The sequence below is a fragment of the Purpureocillium lilacinum genome (assembly GCF_023168085.1).
Source record: "Purpureocillium lilacinum CBS 284.36 DNA, scaffold_1, whole genome shotgun sequence".
Lineage (NCBI taxonomy): Eukaryota > Fungi > Ascomycota > Sordariomycetes > Hypocreales > Ophiocordycipitaceae > Purpureocillium > Purpureocillium lilacinum.
The window spans coordinates 3,551,345-3,567,666 of record NW_027072111.1 but is presented as its reverse complement, the minus strand read 5'-3'; the positions used below and the strand labels follow the sequence as shown (position 1 = coordinate 3,567,666).

Genomic DNA, 16,322 nt, shown 5'->3' with positions numbered 1-16,322 from the left:
CCCACGGCTGCGATTGGCCGTGGCCCAAAAGCCCGTGCCCGTTGGGTACGAACATGAAGATTTCTGGCCGTTTGAAGATGTCTTTGGGTCGGTCGACTGTCTGAAGCCAGCGCCGTTGGTTGAGGCTCGCATCGCGATGCTTAAGTAGGAGAGGGTTTCGACTGGTCAATTGTAGTGGGCGATGGTGGGGGAACTGGCTCTGGCGTAGGCTGCTCTAGGCAATGCCCGGGCATGCTCACAGCGTACCTCACTAAGAACACCTCGGATGCCTGAGATGACACCTTCAGGCGCCCTTTTTAAGGCGGCACATGTCTGGCCGCGACTACCCGGAGGCCCTGGGTAGACGGGCGTGCCTGCCTGGAGAATCTCACAGGTTTTGTTTTGCTCGGCTTGGTGAGGTGACTGATGCCACTGTTCTCGAAGGGCGCACTTGCCGCTCGGGAATCCACTTTTTCCTTACATACAAAGAGATAGCCTACTCGTCGTTGCAGGTACCTGACGCACACCAAACTCCACGACCTCATCCGAGTCCAGCCCCCGCCATCACCCTCACCTCGTCACCACTTTGCATTGCAGGTTTTTCAATCCAAGGCCGAAACAATGAAGCTCACAGCGGTGAGGGAGCACCGTCTGCTGTCCTAGAGCGCCAAGTCGAACTGACTCTTCCCAGATTTACGTCTATCCCATCAAGGCCCTTCGCGGCATCAGGCTCACAGAAGCCCATCTTGGTCCGCAAGGCGTCGAGTACGACCGTCGCTTCATGCTCTGCCGCGTCAAGCCGGGCGGCGAGCTTGCAAAGATCCAGCTCTCCGAGCATCCCGAATGCAGCCTGTTTCAGCAGGAGCTTGTCCAAGGCGACACCCCTGATGAGCGCGGCGTCATCCGCGTTCGCTATCTGGCCCCCAAGGATGAACCCCTCGTGCCGCATCACCCGCTTCAAGATGATGCGCTCGAAGTGCCTCTGGATCCGGAGCTGTCAGACTTGGAGAGGATCGAAGTCAACCTTCACCAAAGCATGGCGAATGCGTACCGCATGGGCGCAGCTTACGATGACTGGTTCAGTGCGTGCTTTGGGTTCGAAACCATTCTCCTATACATTGGCGATCAGCGGCGTCCTATTCTTGGGACATTTGCGCCGCAAGATGAGGAGACTCGGGCGACATCCACAGGCTGGCTCTCCACAGTCTCCAGCTACTTGCCTGGACTGGGCGCCTCGCCTCGACGGGAGCCTCCGTGGCTGGTCTTCTCGGATCTAGCGCCTTTCCTGATTACCAACGAGCAGTCCCTCCGCAACGTGTCAGCTCGCCTCTCAGAAGGGGACATGGAAATGTGGAAGTTCCGTCCCAATCTTGTCGTTGACGCGCATGACGAATTTGAGGAGGACTTCTGGTCCGAGCTGTCTGTTGACGGCGCCCCGGCTTTCGCCCTCACCAAGCTCTGCAACCGCTGCTCGTCAATCAATGTCGACTATGACACCGGCCGCATTGCAAAGGGAGAGCGTGGCGTCGTTCTCAAGAAGCTCATGTCGGATAGGCGTGTTGACGCGGGCTACAAGTATGCTCCCTGCTTTGGCAAGTACGGGTTTCTTGCCCGCGGTGTCTCTGGCCTCAACCTCAAAGTCGGCGACGAGGTTACCGTTACAAAACGATCAGCCGAGAGGCCTGTCTGGGATTGGCCCATGAAGTCCAAGGGCGAGGCGCGCTTCTATCAATATGCATGAGCTTTACACACGCGCTGCCGCGGACTGTCGCTGCCCATCTGACGGCGCGTGTGCAGCGCCTCTCTTCTCGGAAACATGGGGGACACAAGGAAAGAGGCAATCCGATCAAACATTCAGAATGCCGTAGGACCGGTGCACGACCGTCCTACACCTGGCGCTGCGTTTCGGTCCTCTGATGGACAGTGATTGGGACCATCCACCTGGCACGCTCCAGATGGACCACGTCATCTGTCCTCTGACCGGCGGCGCCTTTTCTACATGATACGGGTGCATGGAACCAGATGGAGTGCTCTAGGAACCGGCCGCCTCATTATACAGAGCGCCGTCCACGTGAGCTCCTCGGACCGCCTTACCTCACGGATGTCGCAAAATATTCTGGCCATGCCCAACCCAACGTTGCATGAGCTGGCCTTCACAGGAACAAACTGTCGGGTGCATATGCAGTCCGATCCGACTGCTGTGGCTCCAGTCGGCGAGCATTGTCAATCCATGCCCGCAACCCGGGTCCTGGCATGCGCCCCGGTTACACAGACTGGGACGTCGCCACCCGTTTACATCTCCCTTTCCCCCAACTGCGAATCTCTGTGCAACAGCGCACCGCAGCCAAGACATGCACACTTCCTATCGCCTCGCATAGCCGTATGGAGCACATACCAAAATGTACGGAGCACGGCGTACGGAGTACAATGGGGCGGGGAAGGGGGAAACTGGCCCGGCGCCCCGGTTTCCGCGGCCGTCTCGTCGTGTCTCGCGGCTGCCGTGCCTTGTGGAGCACCACCAGAGGGGCGGTTTGCTGGCGCGGGCGCGGAAGACGGGCTGCGCGGTGGCCCTGCGTTCTTCTAGAATACTTCCCGCCTTTCCCGGCGTCGTGCGACGGCATCCCTGGCCCAGCCTCCGGGGAAGGGACGGCTATCTTCCGCGCGCGGCTTGTTGGCGGACTCGCGACGGTGAACGGTTGGCCGGCCGACTCCGACAGCATCAGCCATCGCCAAGTACGGAGCACAGCCGCCCGGTCAGGGTGCGGTGACAGGACTCTTCTCGCGTAATGGGCAACGGGGTTTCCAGCGCGCAAAGCAATACATGGTGTTCTGCTGTTGGGTAATGCAGTCTCGTACAAGTACTCCCTACCAAGTACGGATGCCATCCGTGGGTTTGCCCTCAGTCGTCGAACATCCGCAACCTCGAGCGCCCAATGTCCATCCAAACGAAGAGTGCACACACAGTGAACCGCCAACCAAGTTTAATTCTGCATTTTGAAAACCCCTTGATTGGAGGGCCTTGCCTTTATTCGAGACATGCCCACCCTTTTTGCTGCGTCCATGCGTGTTGGCTTGAGCCCGTTCCTCTAGAGTCCGCGCGCCCCAGCACGCCCAACAAAGTGTGCAATGTCCCCCATCCTGTCTCCGGTCCTCTATACAACTCCTGTCGGCACAATGCCCCCACAAAACTCCAAAGGAAAAGTAAAGCAGAGATAAGCCGAAAAAGAAAAGTTAAAACCAAAACGATGAAAGTTCCTGACACTTCGCCTGCTGGTCGCGCTTGGTCCCTGTTCCTTGGGCGCAAGGTCCAACCACCGAACGTTGGAAACCCTGTGTGACATGAGCCTCGGACCGGTGGGACCTCACCATGTCGTACCCGCTCGTACAGCACAGCAAGCAAGTCGGACGAATTGTGCTTCCACTGGAAAACAGAGACCAAAACGTGTCTGCTGGTAGGTTGAAGTCCGACACCCAGGCCTCCCACACCTCCAGAGGGCTGCATGCTGCAGGGCATCCAATCCGCTGGCTTGAGCTGCAGGCAGGGGTTGCTAGTGCTGCATGAGGCCTGGAAGGGTGCCTCAGATGGAGCTCTCCACGTGGAACATGCAGCAGCGCTGTGGAAGCAGCGCACCAGAGGCGCGGGGATAACGGCAAGAGAGGGTGGATGCAAGAAGAGCCAAAAGCGGACGCCGTTGGAGGGAACGCCGCGCTGCCGCAGCCCATGCAAGTGATGCCTTTTGTGGATGGACGAGAAGCCTTTGTGATGTGTCGTCTTTGCCAGCAAATACGGGGCGTCACGACCAGAGCCCAATGGCTCAAGGCGCCCATTCTGGGAGAGGTTGCTGTGCGAGCCAACCTTGGTCAGTCAGGGCATCGACTTGGACGTGAACGATGTTGGGGATGAGTAAGTACCTGGCTAATGCATCGGCTTGCCATCTCTGGTTGCAGCCGCTGCAAGAGGCTCCTGCAGAGGGTGCCTGACAGGAAACCCTCATCTGACGGCCGCTACGTGCAGGCGCGACACAGGTGAAGCTTGCAATAGATGCACTCGTAGATGACCCAGTGCGGACCCGACCGGCAGTACTGGCAGATCCACTGTACGAGGGTGCTATCGGACTTTATCATGTTGAACGAATGCGCACAAGCGTTTGCCATGGCGGGCGTCGATGATATAGCAGCGTAACGAGGCGAGTGCGGCGGGCTTGTCTCGGAGAGCACGGGAGACCCTAAGAAGGAGGAAAGGAGGCAGGCCCTAGCAGTTGTTATCACAGTCGGAGGTCGACGTCGTAGACCCAAAGCCGAAGTGAAGGATGGGCGACCGGCCGTGAAGTAGGTAAAGCGTTAAGTCTGACAGCTGTGTCCCGTCTTGGGGGCGCTTGATAATGCCGTGGTAAGGAGTCGAGGGGACGAGTGAGCGATGTGCTTGTGCTCAAGCGATGAGTTGCGTATGCGAGTGAGCTGGTCTGGGGGAGAGAGAGGGAGGTGCCGTGCCTGACGGGAGGTGAGGTGGAAGAGGCCCTTTTAAGCTGCGACGAGGAAGCTGGGTTGACGAAGGGGGCGTGAGAGAAGCAACGCAACGTAGCGCGGACTGGGCGGTCGGGAAACAAGATCGTTTGCATCGGTAGCTAAAGCACAGCCGGCTCCAGTAGAGGCAGGTAGCTGCTGAGGCTCCGTCTGAGATACACGGCAAACGAGGCCGGGGGCAAGCAGGGTAGAACAGACGAGAGGGCAAGGTGAACAAGCAAGTGGAGGTCCCGACAGAGCGGGCGAGCGCAATGGTCTCCGAGAGAGCGGCTCGCTGCACGGGCTTGCTTGTAGCACTTGTATGTACGAAGCAAGGTTTAGTACCTTAGCAGCAACTTACAGTAAAGTGCCAAGGCAGGGAGGGCCGTGGTGGAGAGCGAATCGGGTTGGGCCCGTCCACGTACAGGCAGGCCGGTACTATAGGTAAGTTACTTGTGCTTTGCTTTGGCTGGAGTGACGGCGGCGCGGCGCGGCGCGGCGCCGGCGAGTGCGCGCTGCGATGGTTCCGGCGCGAGTCGGCTGCGCCTGAGGAGGCTGAATTGGCGAGTGGTGGCGACGTCCTCGTCGTGGGATGGAATGACACGGACGGGGGGGCTGTTCCTGTGCTGTACCAAGCGCCCGGGACGGGCGAGACAGGGGACGGGGGTGTGGTGTTGGGCGTGGCGGGCGCGGCAGGGCTTGCCCGGTCGTACTGGGGGGGCACAGCAGGGAACGAGCAACGCTTTGGTGCCGTGCAAGGTATTATGTACTGGGATGCCAGGCTGGGAGGACGACTCGTACGGTGCCGGCAGTTGGCGGCCGGGCCATTCCAAGGTTCTATGTGCAAAGGAGACGACGAGGGCCGACCAAGAGAGGGGAGATGAGGAGGAGGAGAAGCAATGGACGTTGGGCGGGCGGGCAGAGAGAAGAAGCAACTGCTCCTGAGGTAGTCCGTACCTGGAGCCAAGGCAAGGAGGAAGGTACGGAGAGGGAAGCGTGGTCTAGGAGCCCCGGCGCCACGCTCTTTCCCTCGCCAGAAGCGCGGCAGAGTGTGTCCTTGCCTGCGACTACGTACCTGAGGCAGGTACGGAGGAGGGCCTTGCCTTGTGAGTCCATAATACGTACCTATGGAGTACGAAGTACACGGACAAGGAAAGGCTCACCACCTACGCCCGCACAGCAGGCGCTACGACCTGAGGCGTTGGTGGTGCTCGACACCCCAACTTCGCTGGCGGGACCGCTGTCCAGAGGCTGCACAGAACCTTGGAAGGTCCATCCCCGATTACAATTTGGCTGGTCCACGTTTTTTTTTCTTCTGCTCGGACGACGCTACCAAACCGGTCTTACCGTTATGGCCGCGGGGGACACGCGACCGAGGCAGCGTTGCAAGGCATCAACCACGCGCGAGGAAACATTGAGGTTGTCCCCGCGCACTCCCTGAGTTCCTTTTCCAGCGATTGTGGTTGCTGCCCAGGTACTGCCTGAGTACCTTGGCCAGGCCTCAGGGCTTGTAGGTAGTTGGTACGGTACTAGGTATGAAGGTGCCTTCTCACTTGTCGTGCCTCGCCCTGTCGTACCTTCCGTTCACCACGTTATTGCCTCCGGCACTTTACCTTTCTCCCCCAAGGACCTGGCTTGGTAGATTTTCATACATTGCAGGAGCGGCGCAGCCCTGCATGGCCCCAGGTAACACTGCATCCTCGGCGACCGTTGAGCAAGCGCTCAGCAGCCGGGAGACAGGCTCTCTCTCGCCTTCAATCTTCTGCTCTCACTCGTCTTCCGTCTCCACCTTGAGGCGCTCCACCAGCGGCTCCCTGCCAAGCAACGCAGTGAACGCACCGCTGCGCCAGTCTCTCCCACTCCCATCACGCATGATGCACTCCGTCTGGCACACCAAGAACCCCTGCCACCCCTGCGGCCCTGATGCGTGATCCTCCCCCACGAACGACCAACCGGACCGAGTCGACGTCAATCGAGGGCGAGAACCAGAGACACGGCCGCGGATCCTACCAGTGCCAATGCACGCCTGGACTGGCTTGGGACGCCAGGGCAAGCCGGGCAACCAGGGGTGCTGGGTTCCAACATCACCGTCTCGCAGCCCATGCCACGCAACAGCAGCTAGGGGCTCCGCCTCATCGCGTCGCTTGTCTTTGCGGCTCGTACCAAGGGGACGCACGGTATGCCACGAGGCATCCTGGCAGATGTTTCCTTTCACGGGCTTGCAAGCGTGTCTGCGTGTGCGTCTGCGGGACGCGAGAGCAGGAGGCGTATCAGCAGAACATGGGGCCGTCGAGTCCCAGCGACGAGTCTGCCGCGTGGTAGTAGCTGAGCCCAGCTCTCGCATCCATCCCTGGCCAGCATCGTTCTCGATTTTCCGAACCCGGTCGCCTTGTGCAATGCGCTGGACGTTGGGCTGACCGTACCCAAAACACGTGGAGCGTGTGCTTCGAGGCCAGTTTGATCATCGCACGCCATCGGTGTTTGGAGTTGGGCGGAAGCAGCCAAGACGACGGGGCCTTCGGGCGTTTACGAGTGTCTCGCGCTGTCGTCGTGTGCTTGCCTCAACCTTCGGCTTGCCTCTAATAAGGCCATTCTCCAAGTTCGAACGGGGGCTATTGATGCCTGACGGCCAGTGCATTGGACCCATTACCTGCAGAACGTCCCATCATCGCCAACGAATAGTTTGCTGAGAGCCGCGCAGTCTGGTTATGTTTCAAGGCAGACTGTGCCGTCTTCCGCTCTTTTGACCCGCTGCCTCACGGGCGTCGTTGCTGTTTCACTTCCAGCTGCTGCGCTGCAAACGCACGACATGACGCTGCATTGCCGAACGAGCCCCGGTTCCCCTTGCATTGCGTTCAGCTCCAGATGTCAGGTCCGCTCTCGCAGGGCAAGATCTTGGGACAGACAGAACCATTGAACCAGCGCCCAAGCTCACGAAGCAAGGCGCCCCTGTACAATTCAACCCGCTCATCTCACTCAGGCTTGAACCTGATCTCGTTCGGTCCAAACGGCGGGCGCTTTAGACCCCATCGTGCACCCCGTCACACGTGGCTTACGGCGTGTGCAAATACTGATCCTGGTAAGGTACCACCCGTCGCATTGCAGACCAGCACCGCGGTCGACAAGTCGGCAACGTTGCTGCGCACGACAACCCTGGTGTCAGCGATTTCCATGGCCTCCCCGTACTTGACGGGCTGTCAGCGCCGTGGTAGCCCGGAGAATTATCTTTGGATACCATTTCCTCGGACAAGCGATATTTCTCAGAGTAACAGCGAAACTATGAAGCCGCAAAGTACAAAGAATCCGAAACAAGAGCGGTACGTTGATCGGCGTCGTTAGGCAAGCTGTGGCTCCTGGAGTCCCCGCACATGCCAAATCGAAGTTTTTTGTAACGCATCGCAACAGTACTGTGGCACTCGGCCTACGGGAAAGACATGCAACTATTTGCCCTACAGCAGTGACGGCCTGGTCCCGAGCTTCAACTTTGCGGCCCTTCCCGATTTGCTGCGTGGCCGCAGGATCTAGCCTGGTGACCTTCAGCTTATGCGAGTTACATGCGTAGCATTGCATCACGCTGCGGAGCCCAGAAGCAATTCCACCTCGGCTTCAGCGAAGAAGGAACACCCATGCCCATCAGCACGTCCACTCACATGGTAGCTAGGCACATTCGCTCAGCCGTACGTGCCGCTTCGTGGACAACGGCCCCAGAAGTGAGGGCGGTGCTTATCCCGACGAGATAGATCGAACGTGAAGACGGCGACTCCACCGATAACATGCACGCCGCCCTGGTGCATCCACGATCGGACAGGTTTCGAAGCAGCATGCGCCGAACGAGTTCCAAGAATATACTAAGCAAGGCCATTGATGAGATGCTTTGCGACCACCCAAGCGACCCTGTTGCCATGATGGTCCAGCGCGTTGTCACTCAAAAGGCGTGATCTCTGGAACCGCCTGGCAAAACTTATATATGTGAACTCCATAGAGTCCCAAGGAAAACCCCACGCCGTGCCCATTGCCAACATGAGCAATCGCCCAAAGGCCAGCTGACACACTCTCGCAGGACAAGCCAGGGAGAGCGCATCGCATCTTCTGCTACTCAGCTCTCACATCAGCGGGTGGGGGTTTCCTGTCTCGACTCCTTGTCAGACGTTGCACCAGCCGTTACGGGCACGCCTCGTTGTGATACGGGAACGCGTGCCGGGGCTTGGGCTTCGTCATCGACCGCGCCGCAGAGCTGGCCGACCGTCCGCGCTGCGCGTCGACGGCGCACAGGTTACTGAAGGACCGCAGTACCCCTTCTCTGTGTGCACCGCGTGCTTCTCATCTCAAAGGAGCTCCTCGCGGTCTACGCCGCGGTACCAGGCAGGCTTGGGCGCGACCACGCCACTCTTCGTCCTCCAGCTCCCCCCACAACCCATGCCCAGATGCCGGGGCTGCAACCGACGAACGTTCTTGGTTCCAGGAGTCTCGTCAAAGCAAGGCCCAGGGCGCGCGGCGCGCCCGCCAAGCACCACCACCACACCCCCTCCCCTGGTGCGGTGCCGTCTCATTTGCTGCACCACATGGCTGGGCAAGCCATGAGCGAGACAGCCAGGGTGTCTACGACAGCGCTAGTCCTGTCCGAGCCTGGAGCCGCGCCCGTTTGACCCCGAGTCCGTGTTCTCGGGCCCGTTGTCTCTTGTCTCCTTTCGCTGGCTGTCGTTCCAGAAGCGCCGATCGGCTGGATTTGGCTGGCGCCTCTGCCTTCCCGGAGTGGGCAGGGTAGGCGTTGGAGATGTTACTTTTGTACCAGTGCACTTCAGCGAGCAGCAAAGAAACGCACTTTCAACTCACAAAACAATGGCCCGGTCCAGAAGAAACGTGCCTTTCCCAGCCGCCAGAATCTCGCCGCACTAATAGTTTTGGGGGATCGACCGTAAGCCAATACAATGCAGGGCATCTTTCGCTTGGCACTGTCTACCGTCTACGAGTATAAGATATGTAACAAACGCCGCTGTGGCCCCGTCTACCTCTCCGTCCGACCATGCGCAACCGAATAGAGAAAACAATTGATAATACATGTATGTGCCGAGACCAGGGCATCCCAGACGAAGCGTGCCTGCCTCGTCGGCCGTATGATTGCCTCCGTCCTGGTGCCAACATTCGCTGGAGATGCCAACAACGCCACGCTGTACTCATGCGTACGCCGATGCTTGCGCAGCGATCTGACTAGTCACTGCTTTGTCCTAATCCTAGCCCGGAACAAGCACAAATCTTGCATTGCCCCCACGTCTCGCAGCAGAGGAAACAAAATGTGGCCGGGAACATTTCGGTGTGCTCAACACCGCGCAGCGCAGCCAGTAGTTGCCGTACGGGACGGTACGCCGTGCCGCGTTGTCAGCTGCCCAGGGGTTTGATTTGCCGAACGCGCGCGGCATCAATGGCCGCCACGACCAACACGCCATTCGTGGGCTTAGAAGGCTGCGGGCGTCGGCGTCTCGTCCTGGCCCGGGTAGGCAAAAGTCGACTCAGTAGGTGTCTCGTCCTCGCCCGTCTCCGTCACCTTGTCCCGCCCCCCTGACAAGAGGTCTTTAGGTGGCACCGTCTTCATCTCGAGCAAGTCGTTATCGCTCGCCATGCGCTCCTGCTCCTCAAACGTAAAGGCGTCGGAGAGGTTGACGGCCAAGAACGTCTTGGGTAGTTTAACCCTATATAAGGTGTTAGTGGGATCCTTGGAGATATCTGCCTGTGCAGTCGAAACAGAAGGTTTGCTTACTGGTTGAACTTGGCTCGAAGCGTTTTGATGACTTGGAGCCAGTCGATGTGGGGGGTCAGACTACGCCTTGGGGCACAGCCGATGCAATGTCGGCTGTCGAGCTGAACATGCAGAGGATCGAAGACGTGGCATCCAGGGCTGAGAGTGATGCGGATGCTGTAGGCAAAGGTCGGAACGTCGGCATCAACACTTTCAGGGGCCGGCTTCATCTCGGACTCGTAAAGTTCAAAACAAATCTGCGAGAGGTAGTCCAGCTCCGGGATCGTGCTGCGCGTAATCTTGGTTTCGATGCCGCCTTCGATAATGCAGTTGAGCAATGTATAGATGTGAGATTCCTTGGTGAAATAGAAGAAGGATTTGGCATCATTGGAAGCCTGCATCTCCTCAAGGTCCTGGACAATCTCTTTCAGGAGAGGCAGCGAGGTCAAAAGACCGATTTCGAGCTTCTCGCTATCCGAGATTCCGTATTCCTGAGGGCAAATGAAGTCGAAGAGAACCTTGGCGAGCCGGTACAACTCTTGCAAGGGGTCGTTTCGAGGGTCCGGCTTTTGCGAAGTCTGGTGCGTTCCCTTGTACAGGCGGAAGTATTGCTCCGGGGGCCCTTCTTCGTTGAGGTGCCTCAGTCCATTGAGGAACGACCGCCTCCGAAAAAGCTTCCTGACCGTTGCTCCTCGGCTGGATGCATCAGCAGCCTTGTCTGAACCCTCGGGGGAGCTGTTTTGACCCTTCTCGCCCCTCGAATCTTCGGATGCCTTGCCATCATCAAGGTCCCGCGCTTTGCCATCCTTGACCCCGTATTCCTCTTCGAGCATGCCTTTTGGCGGCGTGAAGACCCACTCCAAGAACTGACGATTGTGCAGGGCGTCAAACTTCATCGTGTCATACAGCTCAGAGATCTTGCTAGGATCGACTTTCTCGCCGTCGCAGAATTCGGCAAAAAGCTTCTCCCATCGCTCGCGGAATAGCTCTGCATCCTCGCCGCTGCACCACCGTGACTGGATGTTGTTGACTGCGTTGGCATGTGACAAGGCCGACGACAATGAGGTGCTAGAGCCCTCGCCCGTCAATTTCTCGGTGCTGGGGTTTGAGATGGAGCTTAGAGACGTCGCTGCGCCGCTGTAGAGCTTGCCATAGTTGTACTGCATGACGCGCCGATGGAAATTCATGAGTTGCACAACCCGAGTCTGTACTTCGGAGGGCTCTGGCATGTTCTCAGGCCAAGCAAATTGTGCCGGACGCTCGTTCCCTTTCCGGAGAAGCCCCTTAAGCTTCTTCTTCACTTTGTCCGTCTCGTCCTTTGCGGCATTCGAGTCGTCCAGGAGATCCTTGCGGATGGTGATAAAGTCCTCAGGGATGTCCTTTCTGTCCAAGAAGCTCGCGGACCAAATTTGTGCGCTGGCGGTCACGCGGCGTTCTGAGCTGCTGTAGACGTGGACCTCATCAAGGATGTCTCTGTTCAACAGCATCAAGTCGTTGCGCATGTTTTCACCCAGCTCCTGGGCTTGGTAGCGTGCCGAGTGGGTCGGCTCGCCTCCCCACTTGACAATCAGCTGTAGTTTGTCGAGTACCAAGCGCTCTTCAGCTGCCGTGAACTTGGACATGGTAACGCCAGAGAGCGAATCATGCCTTCTCGACGGAGGATGAGTTTCGATGCCATGGCCCGGACACTCACCGTTGCCGGTGGGAATAATCGCCTCTCGCGTCTCATCCAGATCGGGCATCTCGTGAACGGGAGAATCAGTCTCCTCAGTCTTCTTCTTGCGGAACATAGGCTTGATCTGAACTTTGGTTCCGGCCCAGCTTCCCTTCTTGACGAGCACATTGCGCAGAGCCCTGAGCTTGGATCTGTCCTCGATGCCCGCCTCATACGCAACGTCGACGGCTTGAATGACGCTGGCCAGGGCGGCTTCACCGATGAGAAGGACTTCTTCCTGGTGTCCCTTGAGAAGTGCAATAAAGGGCTCCGTATGGAAGGTGAACTTGTACTTTTGCTTCGGAGTACGGTCTGCGTGCCGGATGACAGACACCATGCCTTTGAGCTTCCAGGAATGCTTCGGAGGGGGTGGCACCGCGGCTGATTCCTCTCCTTGTGGGTGCTGTGATGTGGCGGCGGTTGCAGACGTCTTGATGGAAGCCGAGGCAGAAACAGACTCGTGGTTGCTCACCTCAGGTGGAGGCGGAGGCAACTTCGGACTTGTCGCTGTGCTCTGTGCCATGGACCCCAGAGAGCTATCTGCCTTGGAAGAAGGCGCGTCGCTGTGCGGGAGAAGGGTCGTATCGCTAGGCTGAAGGTCGATGCTGGAGTGGGCCGTGTGGTTTCCGTTTGTCGACTTGAGCGCGGTTGTGGGAGCTAACGTCGCTTGCTGCTCGCGATCTTTGATGGCTTGGGTTGCACGGGCGAGAGGATCCACGTCAGATGCTGCAGGCGACGGCAGAGGCGGCGTGACACCGCCACGACGTAAGCGTTCCTTGACAAAGATATCCTTCAGGATGTTGGCGCAGTGCTCGTAGTAGTCATCGTTGTCCTTGACGAAACTCCACCCATTGACGTCGATGACATAGCTCTTTCCTGAAGCCCGCAGAAGATCGAACCCGCATACGCGCTGCCCGAAAGTCGTCGAAATTCGACTTGCCATCTCCTTTTCCTCGCTATTGAGAGCCGTAACGTAACGGAGCTCCTTACCGTGAGTGTTTCGCCTTACAATGCCGTCTACCACCGGGGACTTGCGGGTCTCTGCGTGGCAGTAGTGGGGTCCGACCGTGTAGGCTTTGACATCTTCGGCGTTGTCGACCTGCATGAAACTTTCGTAGATGTAGCTGCTTCCGGGTTCGGTGATGGCTCTTGGCACATTGAGATCGGCGACGTAGTCAGAACTCTTGTTCCCAATCTTCCGAAAGAGCTTTCTGGCGCCGCCACCAGTGCTGCTGGGAAAGTATATAATAATGTTGTGATCCTCGCCGCTGGTTGGCTTCTCCACGAAGGGCTTCTTCAGCAAGGCACCATCGACGCTCAGGACGTCGCCGTTGTCGATCAACTCAACGGTGCGTGGCGGAGCCTGCTTGTCGGGGTCGACGGGCTCCAGACTTATGCCAGAAATATCCTTGATGTGCTTGACCATTTCGGCGTTGAGGACTTGTGGTCCGCCGTCCCGACTGACCTCAAGCCTTTTGGGCGTGCGGACCTGGATTTTATCCAACAATCGGAGGCAGACGCGCCGATCCCAAAGTATCTTTTGCATGGGCACATCGTTGACGCAAAATGGCTTCCGCGTTTTGACGTAGGCAATGGCCTTCTCCAGAGGGAAACCATCCGAGTAAAAAGATATCAAGTAGTCACTAATAACACGGTGTGTCAGTGGGTTGGTTCTGTCTCGCGGCCTGGACAGCACCCTTGCAAATGCCGAGAGCGACTATGCTCTTCTGGCTCACCGAGCCTCAACACGACCAGCGCACGGGCGAACTCACCAGATGGGCCAATTCTCAACCTCTGAAGTAAAACTCAAGTCAGCCAAAACTCTGCCCCCAAATAAAAAAAGTGCGAGCACTGTCACGTACCTTCGTCGAGAATGGTTTTGTCCCCAAATACGACCACATCGAATTCGCGATTGGAGATGAGACGGTTGAGTATATTGCGGCTGGGCTTGCTTCTTGCCTTGACGTCCAAGGCACATATCCCAATGACACCCCAAGGAGCTGGCTTGGCTGACGACGATGTTAGGACCCGATGTACACTGAGGAGCTCAAGTAGATGTCAACTCACCCTCTTCTTTCTCCCTGTGGTGCGGCCCACGGTCGCTGCTTGGGCTATGGCTGCTGTTCGCAGTGCTGCCACTGAACCTCCTCTTGGCCCTGCTCCGGGACCGGTCAGGCTGGGAACGCACGTTGGAATCCATCCTTTGACTCCGTCTCATAAGGTCAAGGGGCTGCGCATGTGGGTCTCTCGGCGTCAAGTTGTGCTGCCCCGATGCTGCGCTATGGCCGGGCTGGGAGCCTGTCGAGGTGGTGACGGTGACACTGGAGAGTCCGGCTTCGGATGGCGATGAGCTCATGCCCTTGCTCGAGGACATGAGACTCGGAACGGAACGAGCAGGAGCGCCGGGTTCAGATCCTTGTGCCGAGGGTGACGAATTGAGGATGCCACGAGCAGAGGCAAGGGAGTATATGGAGTTTCCTGACAATCGCCTGGCCTGAATATCTGACAGTGACGACCGTGCGGTCAGGGCGGGCTCGGGGAGGAAAACGTGGTAGGAGGCGTCGAAGGTTGAAGCGGCTCGTATCCGGGGCGTCTCGGTGTCGTCGAGGGCGGAAAGCTGCGGGTCTCCGAAGACAAGGTCTTCGCTCCAGGCGTCAGAGATGCCAGACTGCCTGCGACTCTGCTGCAGGATGGAGCGGGAGCCCTTTACAGATACAGGCGGGGAGCTCGAGGTGGCAGAGACGTTGGATCTCTCGACGTGGACCTCAGCGGTGCCAGGCTCAGCATAGCGGCTCTTGCGGCTGGCGACGGAGCTGGCGGCCAGGGACGAAGACGAGATGCTGCGAGCATGCGCCGAAGCGTGTTGCTGCGGCCGTGGTTGTCTTTGGTGCAAAGACAGCGAGGGGGATGGCGAAGCGGCGGGGAGGGAGCTCGAGTCGCCACCGCTCGCGAGGTGCTGGATGGAGGGGTCGAGGGTGGACGATGACGCCGACGAGCGGTTGATTGACTTGTCTATGGCGACGGCGGCGGTGGAGGAGGAGGAGGAGACGGTCGACAGCGGCCGGTCCATGGCGTAGATTTTGTGGTGAGGCCCGGGTGGGCTCCCGTCTGCCCTCTTGGTCGACCGGTGGTGGACGGGACTGGTGGTCTGGCGGTGGTGTGGTGGGCTGCTCCAGTTTGCTCCAGTCGGCCCCAGCGGTGTTGGGTGCTAGCAAAAAGTCTGTCCCCCACTGCCAACAGCGCGGACGTGATGGATGACGGAGATCGCGCCGGGCCCTGGCGACCTACCGTGCCTGCCTAGCGGGGAGCGATAATAGTACTGGGAAGCGCCTCGGTGTGAATAGGTGGCGCGGCGAGGTGCTATAGCGGTCTATGCCCGCTGGGCCGTGCGCTGGAAGCCCTGCAGCATCAATTGGACGGGTGCGGTCGTCGCTAGCTCAAGGCCTGCCGCAACCGTCGAACAACGACAGACAGTCCGAGACATGACGCTCGACGCGAAAGTGTTGACACGACGTCGCATCAGCGGCACCTGCAGCCGGGACGAAATACGCCGTGTTGAAGAATCATCTGCACGTGCTCGGATGGTTTACCGCGGACGCGCCACCCGGCCTGGGCGTCTGTGGCATCCAAGGGTTGTGGTAGGCTTGGTTCGCGACCCAGATGCCACACCTCGCCAGGGTCCCCAGAGTTCCAGGTGTTGGAAGGGTCCCCCCACTGGCGGCTCTTTCAGGGCGGCGCTCTGGCAGGCACATCCATTGCGACGCTCGGGCTGGCTGGTTGGGGCCTCCTCTGATGTATTATGTACGTACATCTGGGATGATCCTGGGTCCATCGCAGGACGCCAATCCGCAGCATACCTAGTAATAGGCACTGGTACATACTACCTGCAGAATTAAGTGTGGTGCTGCAAATGCGTCAACCAAACTCTGAGCACCTGGCATCATTTAGGTATCCACTGGGCGGTCGCCAATCCAATGCTGAGACCCCCTCGACCAGAACGGAAGTGATGCGAAAATTGCACGCGGATACCGAGCTAAAGCTGTTGAGGCTGGGCTAGGAAGTAGAGGACGCGCAATGGTAGCTTTGACAATTCGCGAAGTGCCAATGGCTACGACGTCCGCTGCCGCTAGCCGATCCGTGATGCAAGATCGTGGAACGATTGTTTGTGCATGAACGCATTGTGCGCCGGGCTTGCCTGGGCCTCATGGTCCGCGCCGGGATTGGCCAAACCATACAAAGGGATTTTTTTCTCCTTGCGCGCTGCTGACCCGCCCCTCACAGATCAGCGTCTGTCAGAACAAGAAGCTGCAAAGCCAGTATGGTCCAGTAATCCAATCAATCGCCTAGCCATCACGTCAAAAAGACATGCTGGTCTGGAAACCGTATCCCTAC

At 58.5% G+C, this 16,322-nt stretch overlaps 2 protein-coding genes across 2 annotated transcripts; one reads left to right on the top strand and one right to left on the bottom strand.

The window, feature by feature from the left end:
* Positions 1 to 600: 600 nt before the first annotated feature.
* Positions 601 to 1,720, top strand: PLICBS_000783 (uncharacterized protein; the record flags this gene model as incomplete). Its single annotated transcript, XM_018318178.2, has 2 exons — positions 601 to 615; positions 671 to 1,720. 2 exons carry the CDS (start codon positions 601 to 603, stop codon positions 1,718 to 1,720), a joined length of 1,065 nt encoding a protein of 354 aa, XP_018183703.2.
* An 8,214-nt stretch (positions 1,721 to 9,934) lies between these two features.
* Positions 9,935 to 15,000, bottom strand: PLICBS_000782 (uncharacterized protein; the record flags this gene model as incomplete). Its single annotated transcript, XM_018318181.2, has 5 exons — positions 9,935 to 10,169; positions 10,238 to 13,573; positions 13,703 to 13,724; positions 13,793 to 13,939; positions 13,998 to 15,000. 5 exons carry the CDS (start codon positions 14,998 to 15,000, stop codon positions 9,935 to 9,937), a joined length of 4,743 nt encoding a protein of 1,580 aa, XP_018183706.2.
* Between the last annotated feature and the right edge of the window lie 1,322 nt (positions 15,001 to 16,322).